At 40.5% G+C, this 17,353-nt stretch overlaps 1 protein-coding gene across 1 annotated transcript in view; it reads right to left on the bottom strand.

Moving 5' to 3' along the window:
- The window catches only part of ANXA3 (annexin A3), a 61,182-nt gene that overhangs the window by 17,618 nt on the left and 26,211 nt on the right, over positions 1-17,353 (bottom strand). Inside the window, exon 6 of the mRNA XM_036906450.2 lies at positions 2,458-2,548. Within this exon, the coding sequence (XP_036762345.2) occupies positions 2,458-2,548 (91 nt within the window). The remainder of the gene's footprint in view (positions 1-2,457; positions 2,549-17,353) is intronic.

Below are 17,353 nucleotides of genomic sequence, written 5' to 3'. Positions count from 1 at the left end.
TGTCCTGAATCTCTGTAAGGCTTGGCTATACATCACTGAGACTATTTCATTTTTTTACTTCTCATGTATCATCAATCTCTATTAACCAAGGTAACCTGATACAGTTCCATTCCTTTGAGCCTTAGAGAACTTATCTCACACAGCTATTAGGGCCACTGATAGCTCTGAACTATTATCACTTGTCATAGCTGCAAAACAACAGTATTACATGCTAGAACTTCCGCTTGGCTCTTAAGATTCTGTCTCAATGTTGAGGTTTCAGTCAATAAATATTTGAATTTATCCCCCCCTGTTATGGGTACTGGAGCTACAGCAGTGAACAAAACAGACAAAAATCCTGCCTTCATGGAATTTACATCCTATACTTGTTTGTACATAAATGCTGGACTCCAGGAAGCCATCACAGGGCACATCAGCTCATGGAGCCATTGCTCTTCTAACTGAAAGTAACAGGCACCTTGGAATAGAGCTCCTGGCTCTGATTATTTTAAGTAAACTTATTGAACTGAGTGAACCAAATTTTTTAGATACCTACAATGCACCCATTTGTGCCTATTATTAAGCATAAATTACCTCATTGACCCCCAATTCACCTTTCTATGCTCTGCTTTGTGGAGCTGGGACTGGGAGTCTGCAAATTATGTTTCTCTTTTGTACTTCCTCCCAACAACTCCCTGTTAGGTCCCACCAATACGGTGGAGGGATGGGGTGCAATGGGAGACTGGAAGGCGGGAGAAGGAAAGAAGGACATGTTATTTGCTTGCTACTCATGTCAGTGTAAGCCCAGTGAAGGGCTTTCACCCTGTCAGCACCAGGTGGCTCCAGGCTCCCAGAACAAGTCCCTTCACAACCCCATGGAGGTACCACTTCTAGTCACACATCCTTTCACAGAGATCTGAACTCCAGTTTCCTAAGCCTCTCCTCTGAGCTACTGAGATGGTGATCCTCCTCTGAACTTCTAGCTTATGAAAACTCCAATCTCCTTCCAGCCTTGGAAGTTATACCTCTGTGCTTACCCCTGTGTTCCCTTTTTGCTTTTTCAACCCTCCAGAAAGTCTTTAGAGCAATTATCTGTATTAAATTCTCTCTGTTAAAATACCTAGTGCTGTTTCTGTTTTTCTGAATGGACCTTGATTAACACATCAACAATAAAAGTCACCTGTTGTTGAGGTATTTACTGTCTAGTGAGATTTCCTCAAAGTAGCCTCTGTAATATCCACTGGGGACCAGTATATCCCTTCTTTGGGCCTCTCCCACTGCAGACCCTCCCTGACACACACACACAGAAACCATGGCCCCCTTGAGGTGCTTGGATTGGATCACAAGGGGCTGCTGTTTAATATAGGATGAGCTGGTCTTTGTCCCTGATTCCTGGGAGGTAACCTCTAAATCCATGGAATTTCCCAAATAATAGGAATATCTTTGTTACTCATGGCAGGTCCCAAGAACCACACCTGGGCTTACGCTAAGAAGGTGACTGAAGACAGGTGCTGGTGACACCAGGAAGAACAACCATGTGATTAGAGAGCTGGGGCTTTAAGCCACCTGACATCAGCCTGACCTCCAGGGAGAGGAGGGGGACAGGAGATGGAGTTCAGTCATGTGGCCAGTGATTCAATCACTCATCCTGTGTAAGGAAACACAAATAAAAACTCTAGATGCCAAAGATCAAGTGTGCTCCCCTGGTTGGTAAATACCCATCAGTGTGCCAGGAGGATGATGCGTCTTGGGGACATGGAAGCTTTGCTCTCAGGACCCTCCTAGACTTTTCACTCTGCAGCTCTTCATCTGACTGGTCTTGAATTGTAAAACTATGACTGTAAGTACAGTGCTCTTGAGTTCTATGAGTCATTCTGTGAGCTATTGAACCTGTGGGAGTAGTGAGAACACGCATGTGGCCTGGGAACACCTGTGCTTGTGGCTGGCGTCTGACATGAGGGGACTCCTGTGGGGACTGTGCGTTAACTTGTGAAGCCATGTTAACCCTGGGCAGGTGGTGTCAGAATTGCACTGCAGGGGCTTTCTAATTTTTATACAGCTAACAGACTACTAGGACTTTATACTGAATCTATATGCTCAACATTCTCTAAATGATTCACTAATTTGCCACACCAAATATCACGGGGTTTTTAACATATAATATTAATAGACAATGATTTGAGTCACTTACATTGAGGGAAATTGTTGATTCAGTTAAGCAGTGATTGCTGTGAGTAAATTCATTACAGCTGTCATGTCATAAGTGCAAAGCTTTAATGCAATTGTTACGTAGCAGCATCTAGCTCAAACCATACTCAAATTTTCTCTGAAAATCCACAGACCTTAGGCCACTTTAGAATGTATCCTCCCTTTAATGTCTTGCTTTCTCAAAATGCCTTGTGAAGAAGAGTTTGGGAGGTTTCTGGGGAAAGCAACATTGGATCATATATGGTAAAGGCATGCAGAAAATAAGATTACCTGTGTAGTAGGCTTGAGAGATCTCCTTCAATTGCCTGCTTGTCCTGGTGGTTAAGATTTCAATCAATGCAGCTTCATTTGTCCCAGCACCCTAAAAAGGAAAAGGGAATCTATTATTAGAACACTGAAAAACTTAATTTCATGCATTTCAGCCTTCATATCTTATTTTATACAGGTGATAAAAAGAATAGCTTTGAGTAAATCAATGTAGGTTCTATACTGCTCTAAAGTAGTTCTCTAATTTTCCATATATTTTGGTATTAACATGAATCATCTGGAGTTAACTGACATCAAAGTTCTCAAGAAAATGTCCTACTCTAGTGTAAAAATCAATTGAATAATTTTAGGAATAAGGAGCATCAAGGGAAAAGACTACATTATTCAAAATCAGAGGTGAGCATTCAAACACACTATTATATTTAGAAAGGGCTCTGCAACACTTGAATGAGTTCGTCCTTGCACCAATGCAAGGGCTGGGGAGCATGTATTATCTGCTTCATGCAGGGAGATTTTTTAAAGTCTCAGGAATGCATGTCATGGGCCCAGCTGATTTGGGGACTATACCTCTGAGCCTTGGCATATACTGAGATTACTAAATCACACATTCCTAGAGGCCATTTATACCAGGACTTGGTCAAGTAAGACCAATGCAGCATATGAACAGAGGCTGAATTCCTTCCCTCTGTAGCAGAGATTCCTGGTTGCCCCCATTAGCTCACCATTTAAAATTATTTATTTATTTATTTATTTTTTTGTGAGGGCATCTCTCATATTTATTGATCAAATGGTTGTTAACAACAACAAAATTCTGTATAGGGGAGTCAATGCTCAATGCACAATCATTAATCCACCCCAAGCCTAATTTTCGTCAGTCTCCAATCTTCTGAGGCATAACGAACAAGTTCTTACATGGAGAACAAATTCTTACATAGTGAATAAGTTACATAGTGAACAGTACAAGGGCAGTCATCACAGAAACTTTCGGTTTTGCTCATGCATTATGAACTATAAACAGTCAGTTCAAATATGAATACTCATTTGATTTTTATACTTGATTTATATGTGGATACCACATTTTTCTCTTTATTATTATTATTTTTAATAAAATGCTGAAGTGGTAGATAGATACAAGATAAAGGTAGAAAACATAGTTTAGTGTTGTAAGGGAGCAAATGCAGATGATCAGGTGTGTGCCTGTAGACTATGTGTTAATCCAAGCTAGACAAGGGCAATAAAACATTCACGTATGCAGAAGATTTCTCTCAGAACGGGGGGTTGAGGTTCTAAGCCTCACCTCTGTTGATCCCCAATTTCTCACCTGATGACCCCCCTGCGACTGTGCCTGTCTTAGGTTGTTCCTCCCTTGAGGAATCTTACCCACCTATGGCTAACCAGTCATCTTCCGGGCCATACAGGGAAATGTAAAGTTGGTAAGTGAGAGAGAAGCCTTATTGTTTGAAATGGTTAGGTTTTTATTTCTTTGCATATTTATGCCCTGTAGCTTCTATGCCCAGCATTTGTCTTGAGGTATCTTTACCACTTGGAAGAATTATGATACTCGGTAAATTTGATATGAGGCACGAATTCTATTTAAGGGTTGTAATTAGGAAGGAAGAAGAAAAGCTATAGAAGTAGCAGGTGGAAGAAAACATGGGAAGATTGATTATTTCTTTGACATATCTTCTTGTAGAGTAACTTCAGCATGTATAGGTTTTAAGCTACTACTTAAATTGTGCACACACATTAACATAATAGGAGTATAGTTACATAACCAAAGCATATCTGTAATTACCAGCCATCTGCAGTGAAACCAAGAAAACCAGTTAGGCACCTTAGGCATTTGTGAAAACTTATCTATGATATGGTGGATATTGTCCAACTGAACTTGAACAGTCTGAGAGAAATCAGACAAATTAAAACAACCCATTCCTGGGGACTGTTCACATGCCATATGTTCTATTAACAGTAAATAGTCTGTAGTTGTGAGATTTTGGAGCGCTACAATTTGCACTTCTCCTAATTCTTGGTTGAGTTCCAACAGTATAGATCCAGTCAAATTTGTTGTTTTACTGTATGCACAGGTCAGCTTAGATATCTCCTTCATTCCCATGGCAAGTCCAGGAGCTGGTGGGATGAGTGCATCTACAGCTGTAGCAGTGCGTGGATCTTTGTTGGGGTTTTTTGATGATCATCCTCTGGCATGAGTCTTCCAGAGAGTGCTGATGTTGGAAGTTCTTTTTCATATCGTATCTTACTTCATTTTCGGGGTAGCCCAATTAGGCTTTGATCCTCTGTATAAACACAAAGAGACCCTTTGCCTACACTTTTATATGCCCTTTATACCCTTGTGTAGAACTCATTGGAGGTTACCACACAGGAACTGCCCTTTTTCTGTTTTGTTTTTTTTTTGTTTTTGGTATCACTAATCTACACTTACATGACGAATATTATGTTTACTAGGCTCTCCTCTATACCAGGTCTCCCCTATAAACCCCTTTACAGTCACTGTCCATCAGCATAGCAAAATGTTGTAGAATCACTACTTGCCTTCTCTGTGTTGTACAGCCCTCCCTTTTCTCCTACTCCCCCATGCATGCTAATCTTAATACCCCCCTACTTCTCCCCCCACCTTATCCCTCCCTACCCACCCATCCTCCCCAGTCCCTTTCCCTTTGGTACCTGTTAGTCCATTCTTGAGTTCTGTGATTCTGCTGCTGTTTTGTTCTTTCAGTTTTTCCTTTGTTCTTATATTCCACAGATAAGTGAAATCATTAGGTATTTCTCTTTCTCCGCTTGGCTTGTTTCACTGAGCATAATACCCTCCAGCTCCATCCATGTTGCTGCAAATGGTTGGATTTGCCCTTTTCTTATGGCTGAGTAGTATTCCATTGTGTATATGTAGCACATCTTCTTTATCCATTCACCTATCGATGGACATTTAGGTTGCTTCCAATTCTTGGCTATTGTAAATAGTGCTGCGATAAACATAGGGGTGCATTGGTCTTTCTCCTACTTGATTGCTGCATTCTTAGGGTAAATTCCTAGGAGTGCAATTCCTGGGTCAAATGGTAAGTCTGTTTTGAGCATTTTGATGTACCTCCATACTGCTTTCCACAATGTTTGAACTAGTTTACATTCCCACCAGCAGTGTAGGAGGATTCCCCTTTCTCCACAGCCTCGCCAACATTTGTTGTTGTTTGTCTTTTGGATGGCAGCCATCCTTACTGGTGTGAGGTGATACCTCATTGTAGTTTTAATTTGCATTTCTCTGATAATTAGCGATGTGGAACATCTTTTCATGTGTCTGTTGGCCATCTGTATTTCTTTTTTGGAGAACTGTCTGTTCAGTTCCTCTGCCCATTTTTTAATTGGGTTATTTGTTTTTTGTTTGTTGAGGCATGTGAGCTCTTCATATATTCTGGACGTCAAGCCTTTATCGGATGTGTCATTTTCAAATATATTCTCCCATACTGTAGGGTTCCTTTTTGTTCTATTGATGGTGCCTTTTGCTGTACAGAAGCTTTTCAGCTTAATATAGTCCCACTTACTCATTTTTGCTGTTGTTTTCCTTGCCCGGGGAGATATGTTCAAGAAGAGGTCACTCATGTTTATGTCTAAGAGGATTTTGCCTATGTTTTCTTCCAAGAGTTTAATGGTTTCATGACTTACATTCAGGTCTTTGATCCATTTTGAGTTTACTTTTGTATATGGGGTTAGACAATGGTCCAGTTTCATTCTCCTACATGTAGCTGTCCAGTTTTGCCAGCACCATCTGTTGAAGAGACTGTCAGTTCCCCATTGTATGTCCATGGCTCCTTTATCAAATATTAATTGACCATATATGTCTGGGTTAATGTCTGGATTCTCTAGTCTGTTCCATTGGTCTGTGGCTCTGCTTTTGTGCCAGTACCGAATTGTCTTGATTACTATGGCTTTATAGTAGAGCTTGAAGTTGGGGAGTGAGATCCCCCCTACTTTATTCTTCTTTCTCAGGATTGCTTTGGCTATTCGGGGTCTTTGGTGTTTCCATATGAATTTTTGAAGTATTTGTTCCAGTTCATTGAAGAATGCTGCTGGTAGTTTCATAGGGATTGCATCAAATCTGTATATTGCTTTGGGCAGGATGGCCATTTTGACGATATTAATTCTTCCTAGCCACGAGCATGGGATGAGTTTCCATCTGTTAGTGTCCCCTTTAATTTCTCTTAAGAGTGACTTGTAGTTTTCAGAGTATAGGTCTTTCACTTCTTTGGTTAGGTTTATTCCTAGGTATTTTATTTTTTTTGATGCAATTGTGAATGGAGTTGTTTTCCTGATTTCTCTTTCTGTTGGTTCATTGTTAGTATATAGGAAAGCCACAGATTTCTCTGTGTTGATTTTGTATCCTGCAACTTTGCTGTATTCCGATATCAGTTCTAGTAGTTTTGGGGTGGAGTCTTTAGGGTTTTTTATGTACAGTATCATGTCATCTGCAAATAGTGACAGTTTAATTTCTTCTTTACCAATCTGGATTCCTTGTATTTCTTTGTTTTGTCTGATTGCCATGGCTAGGACCTCCAGTACTATGTTAAATAACAGTGGAGAGAGGGGCATCCCTGTCTAGTTCCCGATCTCAGAGGAAATGCTTTCAGCTTCTCGCTGTTCAATATAATGTTGGCTGTGGGTTTATCATAGATGGCCTTCATTATGTTGAGGTACTTGCCTTCTATTCCCATTTTGCTGAGAGTTTTTATCATGAATGGATGTTGAACTTTCTCAAATGCTTTTTCAGCATCTATGGAGATGATGATGTGGTTTTTGTCTTTCTTTTTGTTAATTTGGTGGATGATGTTGATGGACTTTCGAATGTTGTACCATCCTTGCATCCCTGGGATGAATCCCACTTGGTCATGGTGTACGATGGTTTTGATGTATTTTTGAATTCGGTTTGCTAATATTTTGTTGAGTATTTTTGCATCTAAGTTCATCAGGGATATTGGTCTGTAGTTTTCCTTTTTGGTGGGGTCTTTGCCTGGTTTTGGTATTAGGGTGATGTTAGCTTCATAGAATGAGTTTGGGAGTATCCCCTCCTCCTCTATTTTTTGGAAAACTTTAAGGAGAATGCGTATTATGTCTTCCCTGTATGTCTGATAAAATTCCGAGGTAAATCCATCTGGCCTGTGGTTTTGTTCTTTGGTAGTTTTTTGATTACCGCTTCAATTTCGTTGCTGGTAATTGGTCTGTTTAGATTTTCTGTTTCTTTCTGGGTCAATCTTGGAAGGTTGTATTTTTCTAGGAAGTTGTCCATTTCTCCTAGGTTTCCCAGCTTGTTAGCATATAGGTTTTCATAGTATTCTCTAATAATTCTTTGTATTTCTGTGGGGTCCGTCGTGATTTTTCCTTTCTCGTTTCTGATACTGTTGATTTGTGTTGACTCTCTTCTTAATAAGTCTGGCTAGAGGCTTATCTATTTTGTTTATTTTCTCGAAGAACCAGCTCTTGGTTTCATTGATTTTTGCTATTGTTTTATTCTTCTCAATTTTATTTATTTTTTCTCTGATCTTTATTATGTCCCTCCTTCTGCTGACCTTAGGCCTCATCTGTTCTTCTTTTTACAATTTCGATAATTGTGACATTAGACCATTCATTTGGGATTGCTCTTCCTTTTTTAAATATGCTTGGATTGCTATATACTTTCCTCTTAAGACTGCTTTTGCTGTGTCCCACAGAAGTTGGGGTTTAATGTTGTTGTTGTCATTTGCTTCCATATATTGCTGGATCTCCATTTTGATCTGGTCATTGATCCATTGATTATTTAGGAGCGTGTTGTTAAGCCTCCATGTGTTTGTAAGCCTCTTTGCGTTCTTTGTACAGTTTATTTCTAGTTTTATGCCTTTGTGGTCTGAAAAGTTGGTTGGTAGGATTTCAATCTTTTTGAATTTTCTGAGGCTCTTTTTGTGGCCTAGTATGTGGTCTATTCTGGAGAATGTTCCCTGTGCACTTGAGAAGAATGTATATCCTGTTGCTTTTGGATGTAGAGTTCTATAGATGTCTATTAGGGCCATCTGCTCTACTGTGTTGTTCAGTGCTTCCGTGTCCTTACTTATTTTCTGCCCAGTGGATCTATCCTTTGGGGTGAGTGATGTGTTGAAGTCTCCTAGAATGAATGCATTGCAGTCTATTTCCCCCTTTAGTTCTGTTAGTATTTGTTTCACATATGCTGGTGCTCCTGTGTTGGGTGCATATATATTTAGAATGGTTATATCCTCTTGTTGGACTGAACCCTTTATGATTATGTAGTGTCCTTCTTTATCTCTTGTTACTTTCTTTGTTTTGAAGTCTTTTTTGCCTGATATTAGTACTGCAACCCCTGCTTTCTTCTTGCTGTTGTTTGCTTGAAATATGTTTTTCCATCCCTTGACTTTTAGTCTGTACATGTCTTTGGGTTTGAGGTGAGTTTCTTGTAAGCAGCATATAGATGGGTCTTGCTTTTTTATCCATTCTATTATTCTGTGTCTTTTGATTGGTGCATTCAGCCCATTAACATTTAGGGTGACTATTGAAAGATATGTACTTATTGCCATTGCAGGCTTTAAATTCGTGGTTACCAAAGGTTCAAGGTTAGCCTCTTTAGCATCTTACTGCCTAACATAGCTCGCTTATTGAGCTATTATATACACTCTCTGGAGATTCTTTCCTTCTCTCCCTTCTTATTCCTCCTCTTCGATTCTTCATATGTTGGGTGTTTTGTGCTGTGCTCTTTCTAGGAGTGCTCCCATCTAGAGCAGTCCCTGTAAGACGTTCTGTAGAGGTGGTTTGTGGAAAGCAAATTCCCTCAGCTTTTGTTTGTCTGGGAATTGTTTAATCCCACCATCATATTTGAATGATAGTCGTGCTGGATACAGTATCCTTGGTTCAAGGCCCTTCTGTTTCATTGTATTAAATATATCATGCCATTCTCTTCTGGCCTGTAGGGTTTCTGTCGAGAAATCTGATGTTAGCCTGATGGGTTTTCCTTTATAGGTGACCTTTTTCACTCTAGCTGCCTTTAAAACTCTTTCCTTGTCCTTGATCTTTGCCATTTTAATTATTATGATTCTTGGTGTTGTCCTCCTTGGATCCTTTCTGTTGGGGTTTCTGTGTATTTCCGTGGTGTGTTCGATTATTTCCTCCCCCAGTTTGGGGAAGTTTTCAGCAATTATTTCTTCTAAGATACTTTCCATCTCTTTTCCTCTCTCTTCTTCTTCTGCAACCCCTATAATATGGATATTGTTCCTTTTGGATTGGTCACACAGTTCTCTTAATATTGTTTCATTCCTGGAGATCCTTTTGTCTCTCTCTATGTCAGCTTCTATGCATTCCTGTTCTCTGGTTTCAATTCCATCAATGGCCTCTTGCATCCTATCCATTCTGCTTATAAACCCTTCCAGAGTTTGTTTCATTTCTGCGATCTCCTTTCTGGCATCTGTGATCTCCCTCCGGACTTCATCCCATTTCTCTTGCGTATTTCTCTGCATCTCTGTCAGCATGTTTATGATTCTTATTTTGAATTCTTTTTCAGGGAGACTGGTTAGGTCTGTCTCCTTCTCTGGTGTTGTCTCTGTGATCTTGGTCTGCCTGTAGCTTTGCCTTTTCATGGTGATAGGAATAGTCTGCAGAACTGGGACGAGTGACGGCTGGAAGGACTTCCTTTCTTGTTGGTTTGTGGCCCTCCTCTCCTGGGAGAACAGCGACCTCTAGTGGCTTGTGCTGCGCAGCTGCACGCAGACAGGGTTTCTGCTTCCTGCCCGGCTGCTATGGAGTTAATCTCCGCTGTTGCTGTGGGCGTGGCCTGGCTCGGGCAGCTACTCCAAAGTGGTGGAGTCGCGTTGGAGCAGGAGCGGCTGGGAGGCTATTTATCTCCGTAAGGGTCCTCCCTGCTCCCTTGCAGTCCAAGCGTTAGGGTGCCCAGAGATCCCTGGATTCCCTACCTCTGGATTAAGTGTCCCGCCCTGCCCCTTTAAGACTTCCAAAAAGCACCCGCCAAAACAAAACAACGACCAGCAAAAAAAAAATTAAAAAAAATTTTTTTAATTAAAAAAAAAAAAGGTGGCCGCTCGTTTTTCTTTATTCTCCGGCGCCAGCCTCAGGCATCTGCTCACTGGTCTTGCTGCCCTGTTTCCCTAGTATTGGGGACCCTATCCCTTTAAGACTTCCAAAAAGCACTCGCCAAAACAAAACAGATAAAAAAAAAAAAATGGGCGCTCGCTTTTCTGGTGTCCTCCAGTGCCAGGCCTCCGGTGCCTGCTCATTGTTCTTGCTACCCTGTTTCCCTAGTATTGGGGTCCCTATCCCTTTAAGACTTCCAAAAAGTGCTCGCCAAAACAAAACAGCAAAAAAAAAAAAAAAAAGAATTGGTCGCGCGCTTTTCTTATGTCCTCCGGCACCTGGCCTCCGGTGCCCGCTCAGTGTTCTTGCTGCCCTGTTTTCCTAGTATCCAGGGCCCCCTGGGCATGTACTGTGTCTGCACTCTGGCCCGGATGGCTGGGGCTGGGTGTTCGGCAGTCCTGTGCTCCGTCTCCCTCCCGCTCTGCGTATTCTTCTCTGGCGGGGAGCTGGGGGGATGGGCGCTCGGCTCCCGCCGGGCCGGGGCTTGTATCTTAGCCCCTTCGCAAGGCACTGGGTTCTCTCAGGTGCAGATGTGGTCTGGATATTGTCCTGTGTCCTCTGGTCTTTATTCTAGGAAGGGTTGTCTTTGTTATATTTTCATAGATATATGTGGTTTTGGGAGGAGATTTTCACTGCTCTACTCACGCCGCCATCTTCTGCCCTTCCTCCTATTTTGTTATTTTTTTAAGAGACTATTTCTTGAGCAGTTTTAAGTTCACAGCAAAATTGAGTGGATCCAGTATCTTTTATCTTCCTTGCTTAGTGACAGAAATGCCAATTTTTAACTTAGTGCATAGCAATCAAATAAATACGTATTTCTCAGCTTCCCTTAGAGCTAGGTTTATCCTTATAACTAAATTCTGATCAATGGGATGTATCTGAAGTATAATGCACAATTTCTGAGTCGTTAAAGACAGGAAATGACCCCGTTTGGTACCTTACTCTCTTTTTTTTTTTTTGGTATCATTTCTCTACAATTACATGAGCAACATTATGGCCACTAGACTCCCCCCATCACCAAGTCCCCCCCCCCCACATACCCCATTACAGCCACGTCCATCAGCATAGTAAGATGCTGTAGAATCATTACTTCTCTGTTATACAGCCTTCCCTGTGCCCCCCACCCTCAACACTATGTCTCCTAATCATAATGCCCCTTTTCCCCCCTTGTCCCTCCTTTCCCACCCATCCTACCCAGTCCCTTTCCCTTTGGTAACTGCTAGTCCCTTCTTGGATTCTGTGAGTCTGCTGTTTTGTTCCTTCAGTTTTGCTTTGTTCTTATAATCCACAGATGAGTGAGATCATTTGATACTTGTCTTTTTCCACCTGGCTTATTTCACTGAGCATAATACCTTCTAGTTCCATCCATGTTGTTGCAAATGGTAGGATTTGTTTTCTTCTTATGGCTGAATAATATTCCATGTGTATATGTACCACATCTTCTTTATCCATTCATCTACTGATGGACACTTAGGTTGCTTACATGTCTTGGCTATTGTAAACAGTACTGTGATGAACATAGGGGTGCATATGTCTTTTTCAAACTGGGATCCTGCATTCTTAGGGTAAATTCCTAGGACTGAAATTCCTGGGTCAAGTGGTATTTCTATTTTGAGTTTTTTGAGGAACCTCCATACTGCTTTCCACAATGGTTGAACTAATTTACATTCCCACCAGCAGTGTAGGAGGGTTCCCCTTTCTCTACATCCTAGCCAACATTTGTTGTTATTTGTCTTTTGGATGGTGGCCATTCTTACTGGTGTGAGGTGATATCTCATTGTGGTTTAATTTGCATTTCCCTGATGATTAGTGATGTGGAGCATCTTCTCATGTGTCTGTTGGCCATCTGAATTTCTTCTTTGGAGAAGTGTCTGTTTAGATCCTCTGCCCATTTTTTAATGGGATTATTTGCTTTTAGTTTGTTGAGGTGCATGAACTCTTTATATATTTTGGATGTCAATCCTTTATCGGATATATCATTTACGAATATATTCTCCCATACTGTAGGATGTCATTTTGTTCTATTGATGATGTCCTTTGCTATACAGAAGCTTTTCAGCCTGATATAGTCCCACTTGTTCATCTTTGCTTTTGTTTCCCTTGCCCGGGGGGATATGGTCATGAAGAAGTTGCTCATATTTATGTCCAAGAGATTTTTGCCTATGTTTTTTACTAATAGTTTTATAGTTTCATGACTTACATTCTGGTCTTTGATCCATTTAGAATTTACTTTGTGTATGGGGTTAGACAGTAATCCAGTTTCATTCTCTTACATGTAGCTGTCCAATTTTGCCAACACCAGTTGTTGAAGAGGCTGTCATTTCCCCATTGTACATCCATGGCTCCTTTAGCATGTATTAATTAAACATATATGTTTGGGTTAATATCTGGACTCTCTATTCTATTCCACTGGTTTGTGGGTCTGTTCTTGTGCCAGTACAAAATTGCCTTGATTACTGTGGCTTTGTAGTAGAGCTTGAAGTTGGGAAGCAAGATCCCCCCTGCTTTATTCTTCCTTCTCAGGATTGCTTTGCCTATTTGGGTCTTTTTGGGTTCCATATGAATTTTTGAACTATTTGTTCCAGTTTATTGAAGAATGCTGTTGGTGTTTTGATAGGGATTGCATCAAATCTGCAGATTGCTTTAGGCAGGATGGCCATTTTGACAATATTCATTCTTCCTAGCCAAGAGCATGGGATGAGTTTCCATTTGTTAGTGCCCTCTTTAATTTCTCTTAGGAGTGTCTTGTAGTTTTTAGGGTATAGGTCTTTCACTTCCTTGGTTAGGTTTATTCCTAGGTATTTTATTCTTTTTGATGTAATTGTAAATGGAACTGTTTTCCTGATTTCTCTTTCTGTTAGTTCATTGTCAGTGTATAGGGAAGCAACAGATTTCTGTGTATTAATTTTGTAATCCTGCAACTTTGCTTGCTGAATTCAGATATTAGTTCTAGTAATTTTGGAGTGGAGTCTTCAGGGTTTTTTTTATGTACAATATCATGTTATCTGCAAATAGTGACAGTTTAACTTCTTCTTTACCAGTATGGATTCCTTTTATTTCTTTGTTTTGTCTGATTGCTGTGGCTAGGACCTCCAGTACTATGTTGAATAACAGTGGGGACATTGGGCATCCCTGTCTTCTTCCCAATCTTAGGTGAAAAGCTTTCAGCTTCTTGCTGTTAATATGATGTTGTCTGTGGGTCTATCATATACGGCCTTTATTATGTTGAGGCACTTGCCCTCTATACCCATTTTGTTGAGAGTTTTTATCATGAATGGATGTTGAATTTTGTTGAATGCTTTTTCAGCATCTATACAGATGATCATGTGGTTTTTGTGCTTCTTTTTGTTAATGTGGTGGATGATGTTGATGGATTTTCGAATGTTGTACCATCCTTGCATCCCTGAGATGAATTCCACTTGATCACGGTGTATGGTCCTCTTGCTTTATTTTTGAATTTTGTTTGCTAATATTCTGCAGAGTATGTTTGCATCTATGTTCATCCGGGATATTGGTCTGTAATTTTCTGTTTTGGTGGGGGTCTTTGTCTGGTTTTGGTATTAGAATGATGCTCGTTTCATAGAATGAGTTTGGAAGTATTCCCTCCTCTTCTATTTTTTGGAAATCTTTAAGGAGAATGGGTATTATGTCTTCTCTATATGTCTGATAAAATTCAGAGCTGAATCCATCTGGCCCGGGGGTTTTGTTCTTGGCTGGTTTTTTGATTACCGATTCAATTTTGTTGCTGGTAATTGGTATGTTTAGATTTTCTGTTTTTTCCTTGGTCAGTCTTGGAAGGTTGTATTTTTCTAGCAAGTTGTCCATTTCTTCTAGGTTTTCCAGCTTGTTAGCATATAGATTTTCATAACATTCTCTAATAATTCTTTGTATTTCTGTGGGTTCCATCATGATTTTTCCTTTCTCATTTCTGATTCTGTTTATGTGTGTAGATTCTCTTTTTCTCTTGATAAGTCTGGCTAGGGGTTTATCTATCTAGTTTATTTTCTAAAAGAACCAGCTCTTGGTTTCGTTGATTTTTTCTATTGTTTTATTCTTCTCAATTTTATTTATTTCTTCTCTGATCTTTATTATGTCCCTCCTTCTGCTGACTTTGGGCCTCATTTGTTCTTCTTTTTCCAATTTCAATAATTGTGACTTTACAGTATTCATTTGGAATTGTTCTTCCTTCTTTAAATAGGCCTGGATTGCTGTAGTCTTTCCTCTTAGAACTGTCTTTGCCGCATCTCACAGAAGTTGGGGCTTTGTGCTGTTGTTGTCATTTGTCTCTATATATTGCTTGATCTCTGTTTTAATTTGGTCATTGATCCATTGATTATTTAGGAGTATGTTGTTAAGCCTCCATGTGTTTATGAGTCTTTTTGTTTTCTTTGTACAATTTATTTCTAGTTGTATACCTTTGTGATCTGAGAAGTTGGTTGGCAGAATTTCAATCTTGAATTTACTGAGGTTCTTTTTGTGGTCTAGTATGTGGTCTATTCTGGAAAATGTTCTATGTGCACTTGAGAAGAATGTGTATCCTGCTGCTTTTGGGTGTAGAGTTCTGTAGATGTCTGTTAGGTCCATCTGTTCTAGTGTGTTGTTAAGTGTCTCTGTGTCCTTACCTATTTCCTGTCTGGTTGATCGGTCCTTTGCAGTGAGTGGTTTGTTGAAGTCTCCTACAATGAGTGCATTGCATTCTATTTCCTCCTTTAATTCTGGTAGTATTTGTTTCACATATGTCAGTTCTCCTGTGTTGGGTGCATAGATATTTATAATGGTTATATCCTCTTGTTGGACTGCCCCCTTTATCATTATGTAATGTCCTTCTTTATCTCTTGTTACTTTCTTTGTTTTGAAATCTATTTTGTCTGATATAAGTACTGCAACACCTGCTTTTTTTCTCCCCATTGTTTGCATGAAATATCTTTTTCCATCCCTTCACTTTTAGTCTTTGTATATCTTTGGGTTTGCGGTGAGTCTCTTGTAAGCAGCATATAGATGGATCTTACTTTTTTATCCATTCTATTACTCTGTGTCTTTTGATTGGTGCATTCAGTCCATTCACATTTAGGGTGCTTATCAAAAGACATGTATTTGTTGCCATTGCCGGCTTTGGATTAGTGGTTAGCAAAGGTTTGAAGGTAGCTACTTTACTATCTCACCGTCTAACTTAACTCTCTTATTAAGCTATTATAAACACAGTGTGATGATTCTTTATTTCTTTCTCTTCTTATTCCTCCTCCTCCATTCTTTGTATGTTAGGTGTTTTATTCTGTACTATTTTGTTTTTCCTCTGACTGCTTTTGTGAATAGTTGATTTTATTTTTTGCCTTTAGTTAGTATTTGGTTGGTCTACTTTCTTTGGTGTGATTTTATTTTCTCCGGTGACATCTATTCAGCCTTAGGAGTGCTTCCATCTAGAGCTGTCCCTTTAAAGATATCCTGTAGAGGTGGTTTGTGGGAGGCAAATTCCCTCAACTTTTGCTTTTCTGGATATTGTTCAATCCCTCTATTAAATTTAAATGATAATCATGCTGGATACAGTATCCTTAGTTCAAGGCCCTTGTGTTTCATTGCATTAAATATATCATGCCATTCTCTACTGGCCTGTAAAGTTTCTGTGAGAAGTCTGATGATAGCCTGATGTGTTTTCCTCTGTAGGTGACCTTTTTTCTCTCTCTGATTGCCTTTAACACTCTGTCCTTGTCTTTGATCTTTGCCATTTTAATTATTTTATGTCTTGTTGTTGTCCTTCTTGGGTCCCTTGTGTTGGGAGATCTGTGGGCTTCCATGGTCTGAGAGGCTATCTCCTTCCCTAGGTTGGAGAAGTTTTCAGCAATTATTTCTTCAAAGACACTTTCCATTCCTTTTTCTCTCTGCTTCTTCTTCTGGTACCCCTATACTGCAAATATTGTTCTGTTTGGATTGGTCACACATTTCTCTTAATATTCTTCCATTCCTAGAGATCCTTTTATCTCTCTCTGCCTCAGCTTCTCGGTATTCCTGTTCTCTGATTTCTATTCCATTAACAGTCTCTTGCACCTCATCCAGTCTGCTCTTAACCCTTCTATAGATTGTTTCACTTCCGGTTTTCATCCCTTAGCTCTTCCATATTTCTCTGTAGGTCCTTCAGCATGGTTATGACTTTTATTTTGTATTCTTTTTCAGGAAGATCAGTTATATCTATCTCATCAGGCCCTCTCTCTGGGCTTGTCTGAGTGATTTTTGACTGTACCAAATTCTTCTGCTTTTTCATGGTGTTAGAAGTGGTCACGGGAAGGTGGCACGTGTGTCAGCTGGGAGAACAAAGTCCCTTCCTGCTTGTTGGTCACCTTGCCCTTCTCTGCTGTCTGTGCCAGTTACCCGCACACTGGAAGCAGACTCTGAGACAATCTCCTGAGCTGCCGTGAAGAGGGCTGCCCTCAGTCTACCCTAGAGCGCTGCAGGGAGTTGCAGCCCACACTGGGTGTGTTCTTCTGCAAGAATGGCACCCCTTCATGCTTTCTGGACCTTGTTCCACCTTCCACTGCCCGTCCCAGGCAGCTGCGCACTGGGAGGAGACTCTGAGGTTGCTGTGTGCAGGGCCGTTTTCCGGCTGCTCTGCAGCTGTGGCTGCTTTCCAGCTGCTCTGCTTGTAGCACCAGCCAGGGCAAATGAATGGCAGGCTGCTTATCACCGTGAGGGGTGTTGGGGCTGCTTTACCTCCAGGGGGCTAGGGAACCCAAAGTTCCTCAAGATTCCCAGCCTGTTGGGCTGAGTGTGCTGGGAC

The sequence above is a fragment of the Manis pentadactyla genome, chromosome 5 (assembly GCF_030020395.1).
Source record: "Manis pentadactyla isolate mManPen7 chromosome 5, mManPen7.hap1, whole genome shotgun sequence".
NCBI lineage: Eukaryota > Metazoa > Chordata > Mammalia > Pholidota > Manidae > Manis > Manis pentadactyla.
Note: the sequence above shows the minus strand (reverse complement) of the source record. Positions and strands in the feature narration are given on the sequence as shown.